The sequence below is a fragment of the Rattus norvegicus genome, chromosome 17 (genome assembly GCF_036323735.1).
Source record: "Rattus norvegicus strain BN/NHsdMcwi chromosome 17, GRCr8, whole genome shotgun sequence".
In the NCBI taxonomy this organism is placed as follows: Eukaryota; Metazoa; Chordata; class Mammalia; order Rodentia; family Muridae; genus Rattus; species Rattus norvegicus.
Window position 1 is genome coordinate 89,973,527 of NC_086035.1, and position 15,457 is coordinate 89,988,983.

Genomic DNA, 15,457 nt, shown 5'->3' on the forward strand with positions numbered 1-15,457 from the left:
TTAAAGGATACTCTAGTCTTCCCTGCTCTGTGACCAGTCTTAGTTAAATGGAAGGAAATTGTTTTGCTGCATCTTTTCTGGTATAGAAAGTTAGAAACAAATGTGGATGCAGCTTAACAAATATGGACCCAGCTTTTAGGAGAATGGATGTATTGTTACAGATATTTTTATTTTCTGCTTTATCTGTTTTGTTACTGTTGGGAATTAGACCTTTGGCCTCTGAGGACTCTTGTACTGAGCATCCCCAACTCTCTTTATTTTGAGATAGGGTCACTAAAAGTTGTCAGGATGACCTTGAACCTATGATGCTCCTACCTTAGCTTCCATAGTAGCTGGGATTACAGGCCTGCCACACTGGGCCTGCCTTCTGCTTTCCTCTAATTTCTGTGTTCTGATATGACACATACCACCTTTATAATCATGGAAGAGAACTTCTAACTATCCTTTTTTCAAAGATTTCCAACCTTTTATAAGTAGCTGACTGAACAATATCTTTTGTTCTGAGTTATGGGATATTTGTTGTTATGAATGAATTTTCCAGGTATATTCTCATAGGTTTCTTCATACTTTTGTTTTACAGATACCCTATTTTAGTCTTTTGAAGATTTTAACATCTGCCTCCCCAAATATGCATAGTATATCGCAGTAAGTTTATAATCCTTATTAGAGCTACAAAGATAATCACTGCTAGTAAACTTCTATTCTAATTTTCATTAGGCTAGGCTAACACAATGTTTAAGTATAAGGCACAGTAGTCTTCTTCAGATGATCTTTGCCATTTCAGAACATATGACTATAGTAAAATTTGAGTTCTACTCAGAGTACAATAAACATATAATACAGTCTTTTTCTGATGTTGGCTGTCAAGATCCTATTCATGAAAATCACCTATTGATATATTATTTAGCAAGATTAGAATTCTGTATGTGTTTTTGAATTATGGTGACCTTTGCAGATTTGTATTTGATTTCTAGCAAGTTGGCTTCATTTTTTTCCACCATATAAATATTTATGTGTTTGAATTACTTGAAAATGGAGTTGTGTACATTTCCATTCACCAGGTTTCATCAAAGGACACCAGCAATGTGCTGTTGTAGTCAAACTCAGAGTGGTGAGAAATACAGTGATCCTTTTAAACTTGGCTGGAGAGACTTGAAAGGTCTATATGAAGACATTAGAAAGGTAAGTTTTATTTTCCTGAAACCTGGTTACATTTTAGAATTAGAAGCCAACACACAATGCAGCCATTTCATGGTGGCTCACACTTAAAACCCCAGCACTTGGGAAACTAAGGCAGAAGAACTACTGCGAGTTCAAAGCTGGCTGGTCAGGGTGACATGGTAAGTTCCTAGCTAAGTGGGGCTATTACATGAGACCCTGTCTCAAATAACAAACAAAGGAAAAGGCAGCCATGCCAGTGCCCACTCAGTTTGCATATATCAGGTTTCATATGTTATCTCAGGAACAACTGTGTACAGCCTGATGCTGGCCAGTATGGAGGTTGTAGTACATGTTACTGTACAGAAAGTTGTTATTGCAGAGTTGGAAAACTAAAGAAAGTAGGTTCAGGAAGCATATGCCTGTTTGGTATCTAATTCTGAATGCCATTGCTAATATGACTTTTTTCTTTCAACTCATGTAAATATCATGTGGATTGTATAACACTGCTCAGTGTGTGGATTGGATTATGGCAAGCCTATTCCCCTAGGCCTCTCATAATGTCGCATGTCAAAACAAACCATGACCTTAGCCCAATGCATAGCCTCTGTGTCTATAAATTGCTAACACTGATGTGAATTGTATAGGGGAAAACAAACTCAAATAGGGCCACAGAAATGGCTCAGTTGGAAAAATGTTTGCTGTGAAAGGTGGACCTGGTAGCATACTTTTGTTATAGCAATGGACACAGGTGTGTACTTGGTGCTCACAGGCCAGCCAGCCTATCCTTCATGGTGAGCTGCAGGTCAGCAAGAAACCTTGTCTCCTACATGGAAAAGTGAATACCATGCATGCACAAATTAAAAAATAAAGATGAATAAAATCCTGCTCCAAAATGTTCATTGGACTATTTGTCAACTTAGTACCCCATTTAGAATTTACCATTTTTCCTTGGAGAGTCTAGCCTAATGCCTCACAACAGAATCACAGAGTGTCACAGAGGACTTTGCACATGTTCAGCAAGTGATCTATCACCTAGTAGTACCAAGCCCTTGTGTGGTGCTTCGTTTTGAAACAGAGACTCCATGTATAGCCCAAGTTGTAGTTCAAACTGGACTTGAACTTGTGATCCTTTTGTTCTGCCTTCTGAATGCTGGAATTAGAGAAGTATTCCACCACTGTCTTTAATATTCTGGTTTGTTTACTTAGATTATTTTAAGGTAAGCTCTCACTATGACACCTCTAGGCAGAACTTGAACTTCCTATGTATCAAGATGGCCTTAGACTCACCATCCTCCTACCCCCAGGATGTTGGAATTATTAACATGTGCTACCATACAGCTATCTTCATTTTTAGACAGACCATCCTAATGCTGTATCAGCCTCCTTCCTTTCCATCACAGTATTCTGAACCCTCGTTCTTACTCCTGCCCCTCTACATTACTCCACCATTGCCTGTGTCTTCCTTTCCAAACCACAGGAGCTTCCTCTTACCAAATACAGTGAATGTTTCCTTCTTCCTTTGCCTTAACCCTTTTCACTACCATTTTCATTGCTTGAAACTGTTCCTGTAACTTCCACATTTTCCTCAGTCACCTAGTCTTTCTGCCATCCTCAGTTGATTTCTGTGACCCTCTTTTATCTCATCTACCCTATTTGGAGTTCTGTTCTAGAAACCCCCACCATATATATATATATATATATATATATATATACACACACACACACACACACACACACACACACACACACACACACACACACACACACACATATTCTATTCTTAATCCCTCAGATATCACTATCTTTCCAGGTTGAATTATCTATTCTAAACCTGCTAACTACTTATCATACTACTCCATGAATATCTATGACTATGTCTAACTTAATATGTTTGGAATGCTGTTCTCACCCCATATGTAGTTTGATTTGGTGTTTTGTTTTCCTCTCTGATATCACTGACTATTGACAGGATCGCCCAGGATCCTTGGAAGAGCCCTTGGATCCTTCTTCTTTCTTCCATGACCTTCTAGTCTGTCTCTTGCCTCTAGACCCCTTCAGGCTCCAGAATACACTATATCCTCCTTCTGTTTCTCAGTTAATCTCTCCTGGCCTGAACCAGAATGGTTTTATTTACCTTGGGTGAGGTTACCATTATACTGTATTGTATCAATGTAGTTAATGATCTACTTGTCCTATTAGACCCCCAACTCCTTGTGGGCAAGGGTTGTCATACTTATCTTTGACACCTGCGCTTTTATCTTAGTAATTGTGATCCTAGCTTTCCGTGGCTCTTATTCAAGCTGTGTGTTCCTTGAGTGACAGATATAACAAGTACACACCCATGGAGAGCCCTTTCTAGTGTTCTCAAATCAAACCCAGCCAGGGCTTCGTGAAGCTCTTCCCTGTGCAATGTTCACAGTTTCTGCCCCATACTAATCTCTTCCCTTTTTTTTGACTTTTGATAAGTTACCAATGTATTACCCACTAAATCAATCTTTTGCATTTGGGGATTTTTGTTTGGGTTTTTTTGTTTTGTTTTGTTCTGTTTTGTTTTTGAGGTAGGGTCTTACTATGAAGCCCAGCTCATTCTTGAACTCATGCCATCCTCCTGCAGCCTCCCAAGGGCTAGTGTTAGTGGGTTCTAAAGAATACATTACCATATACAGGTTTCCCCCTATTTTCTATCCTTGTGTTTTATTGAATATTATTTACAAAGAAAGGCATTATTGTATTTTCATAAATTATATATAATTGGCACTGCTCTGGCTTTTTTATCTTCCTCTTCCCATTTCTCTTCCCCATAATTTTATTTTCCAAGTATATCACATATTTTGGCCCTGCTTGCTTTGCTCCTTTCCCCTTTCTCTTCTTTCCTTGCTGTTTTGTGTAGTTTCATGTGTTTGCTTTTTTAAAAAAATTAGGATCTACAAGTGAGAGAAAAACGTCTTTATCTGAATCTGTTTCGCTTAATAAGGTACACCATTTGTGTCTACTACAGATCTACTACTCTGTCTAGCAAACATCATAATTTCAGTCTTCTTTAAGGCCGAATAAAACTCCATAGTATATGTATATCGCATTTTCTTGATTCATTCATCTCTTGATGGGCACGTAGCCTGGTTGCATATTGGCTGTTGTGACTAGTGCTACAGTAACATGGACATGAAGGATCTCTGGTGTATTGACTTTTGAGTTCTTCAGGAATATACCCAGGAGTGGGGTCGCTAGATCACATGAGTTCCACTTCTGGTTTATGGGCTCTTTTGAGGAGGGCGAGGTACTTTCATATTATCTGCATAGCAGTTATACCACTCTACACTGCTGTCAGCAGTGTGTGGATCACACATCCTCATATTATCTCCATAGCAGTTATACCACTCTACATTGCTGTGTAGTGTGTACATTACATGTGTGTGGATCACACATCCGGTCACACATCCTCATAAGCATTTGTTGTTATTTGATAGCTAGTGTGGCCAAGGTGAGATAGAACCCTAATGCAGTTTTAGTTTGCAAACATGTGGCCATGTAGCCCATGGTTATTCATTTAGGTTGTTGGGTATTTGGTATTTTGAGTTCTTTATATATGCTGAACACTAATTCTCTGCCAGATATATAGCTCGTGAAAACTTTTCCCATCCTATAGGCTGTTTTTTCACTCATTTGTTTCTTAGGATAATTTGCAACTTTTTATTTTGATGCATTCCCATATATCAGTTTTTTGTTATTTTCCAAGCAACTGGAGTCCTGTTGAAATGATTGACTATGTATATCTTGAAGCATTTTCTATGTATTTTCAGTTTTGGAGTTTCAGATCTTTCATTAGGATATTTGATTATTGGTTGTCATTTTTGGGGATAAAAATCAGGGCTCTAGTTTTCCTGCTATATGTGTACTTCCTTTGTCCCAGCCCTATTTGTTGAAATGGATTTTTATTTTCCAATATTGTTTTGGGCATTTTTGTTAAAAATCAGGTATCTGTAGCACTGTGGGTTTAATTCTGGATTCTTTATTCTATTCCACTTAAAAAGTATCTGTTTTTGTGCCAAGTACTGTGACCTGTTACTATAGCTCTGTGGTTTATTTTGAGGTCATTGTTCTTGACTTAAGGTTGCTTTGACTATGTAGGGTCTTTTGTGCTTCTATATGTGCTTTTTTTTTTTCAGAGCTGGGGACCGAACCCAGGGCCTTGCACTTGCTAGGCAAGCGCTCTACCACTGAGCTAAATCCCCAACCCCTTCTATATGAATTTTAAGGTTGTTTTTCTATTTGTGTTTAAAATGTTATTAGAAGACCAGTTATGTCATTCTGTGGCTTAGGGCAAATGCAACCAAGCTTGGCAGCCGGAGTTGAATCCCCCAAGAACTACTTGGTGGAATGAGAAAACTGACATCTGTCAAGGTTGTACTCTAGCTTTCACATCCATCGTGGCAAGCATGTACATTCACAGTAATCATTAAATACGTAGATAAATATAATTAGAAATTTGAACACAATTGAATTGAATCTATAGCTTTTCGTGTATAGCCGTTTTTGTTATCCATGAGTGAGCCTTCCATTCTCTAGTGTCTCTTTTATTGCTATAAAAACTTCACTGTAGAGCCCTTCCCTTTCTTTGCTTAGGCTTATTACTGTGCTGAAACTGTTTTATCCTTTCTGAGTTTTCTGATGGGGTCTTGAGGGTCTTACATGGTCATGTCAACTGTGTTTAGGGATAATTTGGCCTTTGCTTTTCTATTTGTAACCCTTTTTCTTTCTCATCTAGCTACGACTTCAAGTACCATATTAAATAAGAATGGGGAAAGTGAATAAATACTCTTTTCTGACTTTAGAAAGACTTTTTTGATTTTTCCCCATTTAGACTAATGTTAGCAACTGGTTTTGGTTCGATTTTTTTTGTAGTCATAATTATGTTGAAGTATGTTTCTTCTGTTCATAATTTCTTGAGGGCTTTTAAAATATTGTATATTTTAAGCATTTGTTTCAGCTAGACATGGTGGTACGTTCCTGTTTCCCAACAATTGGTAGGGAGAAGCAGAAAGGTCTTGGATTTGAGGCCATCCAGGACTTATTAGCAATCATATAACTCAGATAACAATGCTAAATTGTCTCTTCTCCTCAATAGTTTCCCACAGTTAAGTAAACCATACCTTTTCTACATTTCTTCTATGACCTTTGAAATGTCTTCTGCTAAACAAAGCCCAGGCACACTTCCTGATTTATACCCCATCCTAGCTGTCTGCCCTCTTGTCTGTGCCCTGCCTTCCGAGCTGCTTCTTCGCCCTCTTTCCCATCTTTGTCCTGTGGTTACTAGCTACCCATTAGAAAAGTGGCAATACTTGCCCTAGTACTGATACCACACCACTTGGAGTGAAGCCACACATTCTTTTTGTATTGAATTTCTCAGTTGAAATGAGTACACTAAAATAAAACTGAAGTTTTGATGAAAACAAAATTCCTGTCTGTGTGTCTGTAATGCCACGTTAACAAGAGGGAAACTGTATTTCAGGAACTGCACATCTCCACCAGAGAACTGAAGGACATGTCTGAATACTACTTCGATGGCAAAGGAAAAGCCTTTAGGCCGATTATTGTGGTGCTAATGGCCCGAGCGTGTAATATTCATCATAATAACTCCCGGTCAGTTACTTTATTTCATACTTTTGTATTTGGAAAGTTGTTTTTCATAAGGTTATTAGTTAATGGCTCACTTAAGAAGAAGCATCTAAGATTTCACTAAACCATGTGTAGATTCTGACTTGACTCACTAAATAAGCATCCTTTTACAGACTTAGGAGTACACAGTAGAAAGTTTGAGTTGCAAGTAAATATATTGGAAACTGAAAGCCAGTTATTTTCCCATTAGAAAGTGAAGAATCCCAAGATGTGTAGCTGTTCACTTAACCATTATACAAGTAGACACTTAACCCAAAACTTGTTCCAACGTCACATTGTGCTATTATTATGGACATACCTTGGATTGAGTGCTTTCTTATGACCCTCATTGTGTGAAGAGAAATGTTTAAAGAAGGACTGATGATCCTCAAATCTTGAGCAGAGATAAAATTTTAAAGCATCAAAACATATATTTTAGCATTAAAGGAAATACTTTAAAAGTTTCCTATTGCATTGTATGGCCAGATCTTTTTTTTATTTTCCTCTACTCCTGTGTTTGATCATCTAAAACATATTCACAATCTTCTTTCTTCTTACCATCTTTTTTTTGGGGGGGAGGGGGGTGATCAGTGATGTTGAGTATTGAACATAGGGACAGGACGTGAGGCTTGTGAGGCAAGCACTCCACCACTGAGCTGCAGCCCCTTCATTTGAGAAGTTCTACCATATTGCCAAGATGTCTTTATAATGATGTCAAGTGGCCTGCTGGTAGAGACTCTAGTAGACCATGATGTTCTGATGGACTAGATAGTACTTTTAAAGACCACTCAAAATTGTTACCACTAATTTTAATGATGCTGCTGTAGAAATGAGCATCAGATGTTGCTTTTTAGCAGACATTTCTCTGCCCAAAACGCTCTGTAACTGCTAGGCAGTTCAACACGCCACGCCATGCTCAGAGTTGGCGTCTACAAAGCTTGAGACTTTAGGGGCCTGCAGTGTGTCTTGCACATGTAATATAACCTAACCAACACTTAAGCCACTCTCACTTACATGGCAAGCAGAACAGCAGAAGTGCACCCTCTGGATGAAACGGTCATGTTTTCCTCAGTCTTAGCACTACTGCTGCCCAAGCACTCTGTTGTCAGCAGCTCTGATGCTTCCTGTGCACTGTGGCTTCGAGCTGACAGATGCTTCCCCAGGTGATAGTAACCAACAGAGTCTCTGCCAAACGCCTCTGCAAGCTGGAGAGATGCCTGGTGAATGAAGAGCACAATTGCTCCTGCAGAGGACCCTAGTTTGGTGCTTAGCACTTTCATGGTGGCTCACCATGAAACTCTCTGTTACGTAAAAAATTACTTCTGAGATGAACACTACTATTCTAGAGAAGTCACTGATGAAATTCTTTAAATAAAGACATAAGATAGTTTATTAACTTTAGATATAGTATGAGAAAGAACATTTTCTCCACTATCTAAAATCATTATTCCCTAGTAAGTGAGATGGCTTGGTGGATGGATGTGCTCGCCACTGAGCCTAATGGCTTGGTTCAATACCTAAGATCCACATGGTAAGTGGAGGAAGCTAATTGCCTTGGGTTGTCCTTTGACCTTTACATAAGTACTGTGGTATGTGATCTCCCACGCCCACATTAAATAAAATTGATGTGTTGAAAATAAAAACTTTTAAAAAGCCATTTTTCCTGTAGTTGAAATTTTGATTGTCTTGAAACTTTATACTCTGTTGATTACTGAGAACACAGGGAGTATAACGTAGTTTGGAGATATTTGGGCTGCACCGTCATTGTCTGATACCTTGTAAAGAGAGCTGGTAAGGGCTGGGGAGATGGCTCAGTGGTTAAGAGCACTGGCTGCTCTTCCAGGGGTCCTGAGTTCAATGCCCAGCAACCACATGGTGGCTCACAGCCATCTGTAATGGGGTCTGATGCCCCCTTCTGGTGAGTCTGAAGACAGCTAGTGTACTCACATAACATAAAATAAATAAGTCTTTTAAAAAATGAGAGAGCTTATGAAAGAGCACAGCATTGGGCATGTGGGCCTGGCTCATGGTTGCTACGTGCACTGAAGTGATTCTGTGCTCATTGACACGTTTTTAGCCCCCAGGTTCTCTTTTCCAAAGTGTTTGGCGAGTGTGTGTTGATTATATACACATAACAATGGATATGTTAGCTTGTGCTCATCAGCTTAATATATATTCTGGTCAAATCTACCACTCTCCCATTCCTGTCTCTGGTTCCTCAACTACCCCTTCTTGGTTTTGCTTTGGGTGAGAAGACTCAGTGAGTATCATTATCAACCCTTCCAAGCAAGTGCTAAGTGACTGTAAATCCTGAGAATATGGGATGGGGTTTCACCCTATCATTTGCCTCCATGACAGGAGTGTGAGAGTCACATTCTTATGCAGGTACTTAGGGCTATTATAAATTCAAGAGTGCAGCCTTCCCATACGGATCCCCTCCATATGAACTCACATTCTTTCTACCTTCCCAGTGATTGTCCCTAAGGCTTACAGACTGGTGTAGCTGTCCCGGGATGGTGGAGCTTTACCAGCCATTGTTCTAGTCACTGGACCAGTTACTGCTGCTCACAGCAAAAGACTGAGGTTGACAGCAGTCCTAGTCAGAGAGCATAAACAGTTGTTTAGAAGGTAACACCACAGACCTATCATGTCCATCTAGCAATACAACAGTCGTTTTCTCCAGCCCCTCCTATGACCTCCCCAACCGTAGTGAGAATTCTCTCCTCTGAAGTGGGCTTCAAATCTACTTAGAAACCAGTTGGTAACATTTCCTACTAATACATGTGAATTATTGTATTGTATCTACTTCTGTTTTTAAAAATCATAATTCTTGTTTATCTAACAAAGAGGAGAAAGGATCCTGAATGGTTTACTTAGTCATTGCATATGGAGGGCCTAACCAAATTTCAAGACAAAAAAAAAAGTTTCCTTGCTACCTTACTTGTCATCTCTTCCTGCAACTGGGAGGGTGTGGCAGCTATTTCACAGCAGGAAGTAGGAACAGTATCCAGAGTTCCCAAGGAATGACTCAGTTGGGCATGTTAAGGATTTCACCTTAACAATAACGTTAACTTATTGATAGTCTGTAAATTTTGATCATCTGTCCCTCCATTGTGCTGGGTAAGCAGTGGCCATGTTTTCCAGATAAAAGCTAACAAACAAAATGTAATTGTATGGGAAAAGTCAACTAAAATTATATATATTCTCATGTAGAGGTGTGTCACAGTGCCAAGTAATACCCTAAGCAAGAATTCCAATTAAATCAGCAGTGTAACCATTCAGAAGACGCGCACGCTTCTGTGTGTGTGTGTGTGTGTGTGTGTGTGTGTGTGTGTGTGTGTGTGTGTGTAGTCTTTACAGTTTCAAACAATTTTTGTGAGCTGGGATATTTGTTTGTGGGAGAACACTTGCCTAGCATTCTAATTTAAATCCCAGTACCTCAAAACAAGGATTTTGTTGTTGTTGTTGTTGTTGTTGTTGTTGTTGTTGTTGTTGTTCTTTCTTTTTTTGAGCAGTTTCTCTGTGTAACAGCCTTGGCTGTCCTGAAACCCACTTTATACACCAGGCTGGCCTCACAGAGATCTGCCTGCTTCTGCCTCCTGAGTGCTGGGACTAAAGGTGCAGGCCACCATGCTGTGGGAAGAGGGGTGTTTGTTTTCTGGACAGACTGGCCTCAAACTCATTATATTCTTTCTTCCCAAGTATTGGGCATATATACATATATCACCCAGTTCAACATGTTTTCATATCCTCAAATTATAAATATTTAAATGCTGGATTTTTGTCCAGTACTCACCATTTTGTCATTCCAGTAAGAGCCCTGTTTGTTGATAATAGCTTATAATAATAGAAATGGTAGCCAACTTGGGAATACATAGCAAAGGTCAAAGGCCTTAAGAGTTATTTACAGGTAAGTTCTACCACTAATTGGTCAAAAGTATATATTTTGTTAGGCTGAAATTCATTTGAAATAAAATTCTTAGAAAACTATAAAACCCATTTCCTTATGTATCAACTCAAAGAAAACAGAGCCTAGTAAGTCTCCATAGATAATATATAGTTTTTAACAGCAGGCCTAAGGCTTGCACATAGATTCAGCCAAGCTCTTCAAAACTATGCAAATGCTTATTTTTCTCTTTCACCAATGCAGTGTCTCGTATTGGAGTTCAAACCCAAGGCCTCTCAATCCAGAACCTTCTCTCCCTGAGTTGTGCTGTCTCCAGCTCTACTGCACTGGTTTTGTGTAATGATTTGTCTGTGCCTGCTATTGGTTTTTCTTTACTTTTTCCTCCTTGAAAGAGTCTCCTGTAATCTGGAAATACTAGGAACTGCTATGTTTTGAATTGTGAAATTTAATATATGATATATATTATATATCACATAAATAAAATTATATAACTATATAACTTATATAATATTATATATTGTTATCATTATGCTTAATATATAATAAGCAGTACCTTACAATTGATGTTGGGGCTGGAAGCAGTTTGGAGGCTGAGACTAAGTTCTAAGCTTTGGGTAAAATGAGCCACTACAGCATCACACTTATTTAAAGCAAGATTAGAAGATGCTGACATACCTATGTACAGTGAGTGAGTGCCTGTGTCATTTTCAAGATGGTATTTGTCATGACTTTATGCTGAGCCTAAGGAATTAAAATGAGCACTACTTATACATATGTTAATTCAGTTCTTAAAGGAAGGTCACCTGTTATGCCTCTCCCTTTCCTCCCCTCATAAGATACAACCCGATGATAAACATTTCCTTAGTGCATGAGTCAAATGTTATGCTGTAATATCAAAAAACATAATTGGTGTTGAAAGGAGAAATACAGGCTCAGGACCCCCAAGACTTAGTTCTCAGTACAAATATGTATTTACCCCTGAGGGACAGAGGACAGGGAATAAGAGACAAAGACAGGAGATAAGAGGATTGGGGAGAAGGGAAAGGGAACGAGAAGGAGGAGAGGTATTTGTTCCAGAAGTCAAAGGACTATCTCAGGTACAGGGGAGACAGACCTGGCACATAGGGAAATGGTGGTTTATAAGGTGTTTAATTTTGACTGGGTAAGTTAAGTAGGTAAACCAAAGGGGACTTTTGGATTCTGGACTTTGTTAGCTGGATTTTGATAGTCAGCCTCAGGAGGAAGAAGTGGCCAAGTAAAGGAATAGACCTAGGGGCTAGCTTCAGGAAGGCAATCTAACAGTTTTTAGCAAGGCAGAGGGGGAGAAGGACACGGCCTGCAACAAACAGCCATGCTGGCCGTGCTCAGGATGGCTTGAGTCCCTTCAAAGGTATTTCTCTAGTTTGATTATCCAGTGTTTTACAATTCCTATACATGGTAATATAATAATGACTGTGGTTCACAAGAAGCCAGAAACCCATGATGCACACCTGGAGTCCCAGCTTCTTGGGACAGAGTGGAGAAGATTACTTAGGAGTAATCCCTATTCTGAAAAAATAAAATTGGGGCATTCACTCTTTACTGTTAAATTAATATCATTGTATCATCTTGTAAATTCTTTTTTCAAGATTTACTTATTTATGTATATGAGTACACTGTAGCTGTATTCAGACATACAAGAAGAGGGCATCAGATCCTATTACAGATGGTTGTAAGACAACATGTGGTTGTGTGGTTCCTGGGAATTGAACTCAGGACCTCTGAAAGATCAGTGAGTGCTCTTAACCACTGAGCCATCTCTCCAGCCCCCTCCTTGCAAGTTCTTATCCTGTAATTTGTGAGGAGAAATGAATTGAGAGACCCAAACAAAGTTAAATATGAGTTAGAAGGAAATTATTGGTCATGTCATATTCATTTAATGTAGTTTTTAAAACTTTGCACAGTGACACTTTGTTCTTTAAGATCTATTTTGATTATTTTTAATATTTATTTGATTATATTAGAATGTCTGTGTGCATTGCTGCGCGGGTAGCATTTGCTTCTTTATACTGGGACAGAAAAGAACATTTCTTTTTCTTGCAGAAGACCTGGGTTCAGTTCCCAGTCCTAATATGGCAGCTTACAACCATCAGTAACTCTAGTTTCGGGGATTTGACACCCTCTTCTGACCTTGAACAAGCTCACATGTGGTACCAGGCATACATGCAAGCAAAACACTATGTAAACAAACAAAAAATATTCATACATTGCCAGCCACTTTTGTAAAATTCATTTATTTGTGTGTGTGAAGTATGAGGGCACATGCATCCTTAAGGTATGCATGTGGAGGTCCATTTCAAGAATCAATTTTCCTGTTCCACCTCTGATTCCATGACTGGAATCTGGTTGTCATAGCTGGGTCTTTAGGGTCTATAGAACAGCCAACATTTTTATGCAGTTTCTCTTAGAGAAATAAAATTCTTTATCCTAGATGCGATATCCAGTTTTCACAAGATGATTGCTGAGAAGGTTCTAGGCGGCGTCTGTTAAACAGCATTGCTTTCTGTTAACTAGAGAGATGCAAGCCAGACAGCGCTCCGTAGCCTTAGTTGCAGAAATGATCCACACTGCTACTCTGGTTCATGATGACGTTATTGACGATGCAAGTTCTCGAAGAGGAAAACATACAGTTAATAAAGTCTGGGGTGAGCAAAAGGTATGATGGTTTTTATTGTTACTTTGGAAAATCTTCCTTACCAAACCATACACTTACGGGATTGCAATTGCTTTTCAGATTTGTATATACTTGTTTGAATTTCTTTGAAATTCCAAAGAAGTGTTTGCATTGTCTCTGTAAAGGTCTTGACAGCAAAAACAAACTCAGTGATTCTCCTTAGTCTCTGTTGTTTTTATGTCAGTTTCTTCTAGTTATAAGGAAAAGCATTTTCATTAGTATTTCTTGCAGAATCCTACATTTTTCTGTTGGACTCAGATTACTTACATTGATTTGAACCCATAGCATTTGTTAATTTGCTGCATGTTCAAGAGTGTTAAAGCAAATAGAAACTAAAAACAGGAGAAATTTCAGAAATAGTGTTCTACCATCAAAACTTACCTTAAACAGAGCTTAATAAGATTTGTTATACATACAGGCGTATGCACACACACTCAATTTTTTTTATATTTGATATATATAGAAAGAGATTTATTATTTTATGGGTATGGGTAGTTTGCCTTCATGCATATGTATGTATATATATATACACACACCACTTGCATGCCTGGTGCTCAAGGGTACCAGAAGAGGGCATTGGATCCCCTAGTAGTGGGTTTATAGGGGGTTAGAAGACACCATGTGGGTGCTGGGAATCAAACAGGGGTCCTTTAGAAGATCATCCAATGCTGTCAACTGCTGAGCCATTTCTCTGGCCCCTGTATATTTATTTTAAAACTTATTTCCTATTTTATTAGCATTACTTGAATAGGTACTTTGGATTGAGGATTTATAAGTTGTAGGTTGAAGAATGAAGTTGAACAAATGAAAAAGAGGCAGTCCTTCCTTCTGTGAGTAGGCATCCACCCACACATGTGCCTCCATGGGCAGTCTTACACAGTTGAGGACAAAGCAAAGTCCCTGAAGTGTCTGTCCTCTTACACTGCTCTTCACACAAAGCATATGGTCCCTGCTACGTGTTAGACTCTCATGTGCTGGTTAGGCTTTAATTGGAATGAATTTTGCAAAATGATGGGTAATTAGTAACATATACTAAGTAGTATTCTAGATATTAGAGAACAGGTGAGTATTAAAATGGTTATTTTGAAAATTCTATTACCTTAGGGCAGGGGTGTAGCTCTGTTGTTAGAACTCGGGCTCAGCATATAAAAGGCCTGGATTCAACCACTGGCATCTCATGAATGAGATGTGCTGATGAGTGTCTCTAATCCCAGGACTCAGGAAGGGGGGCAGAAAGACCAAGCGTTCAAAGTCTGCTTTGCCTACATAGCTAGTGGCAGACAGCCCAGCTTGCTTGCGCTTGCTTCCTCCCTCCTTCCTTCCTTCCTTCCTTTTTTCTTTCCTTTCTCTCTCTCTCTCTCTCTCTCTCTCTCTCTCTCTCTCTCTCTCTCTCTCTCTCTCTCTCTCTTGAGACAGGTTTCTCTGTGTAGCCCTGGCAGTCCTGGAACATTATGTGAACTCTACCATTTCTGTGTAACAGAGTAGTACTGATGCCTATCTTTAATAGGCATGTATAGTGTATGATATAATTTGACTGTGTAATTTATAGCTGATAATTTGTTCTGGGCCCATTAATATCTTGAGTACCAGACTTAGACTGTGTGTGTGCTAGGTCTAACTACTGAGATAGCTGTGAACTTTTTATCTGTGGTATTTTATTCTTCTTTTTCCAGGCTGTTCTTGCTGGAGATTTAATTCTTTCTGCAGCATCCATAGCTCTGGCACGGATTGGAAACACAGCAGTTGTATCGCTGTTAGCCCAAGTTATTGAAGATTTGGTGCGTGGTAAGTCGATTTCTTTTTTATTTAGAATACCAATTCTGGTATTTAGCCAGGCAATAAAACCATGTCTCAAATAACCCTTCTCCTTCTTGATAGGTGAATTTCTTCAGCTAGGGTCAAAAGAAAATGAGAATGAAAGGTTTGCCCACTACCTTGAAAAGACCTTCAAGAAGACAGCCAGCCTGATAGCCAACAGTTGTAAAGCAGTATGTACGTTCTGTCTTTTTTCAAGTTGAAAA

At 39.0% G+C, this 15,457-nt stretch overlaps 1 protein-coding gene across 5 annotated transcripts in view; it reads left to right on the top strand.

The window, feature by feature from the left end:
- The window catches only part of Pdss1 (decaprenyl diphosphate synthase subunit 1), a 42,052-nt gene that overhangs the window by 8,759 nt on the left and 17,836 nt on the right, over positions 1-15,457 (top strand). For 2 of the 5 annotated variants that reach the window (NM_001400847.1, XM_063276007.1), the window contains exons 2-7: positions 581-645; positions 1,062-1,182; positions 6,671-6,801; positions 13,277-13,418; positions 15,110-15,221; positions 15,315-15,424. In NM_001400847.1, the coding sequence (NP_001387776.1) occupies positions 581-645; positions 1,062-1,182; positions 6,671-6,801; positions 13,277-13,418; positions 15,110-15,221; positions 15,315-15,424 (681 nt within the window). Of the gene's footprint in view, positions 1-580; positions 646-1,061; positions 1,183-6,670; positions 6,802-13,193; positions 13,419-15,109; positions 15,222-15,314; positions 15,429-15,457 lie in introns of those variants that run through there. The other 3 variants (XR_005495576.2, XM_039096344.2, XM_039096345.2) reach the window with 3 other exon arrangements.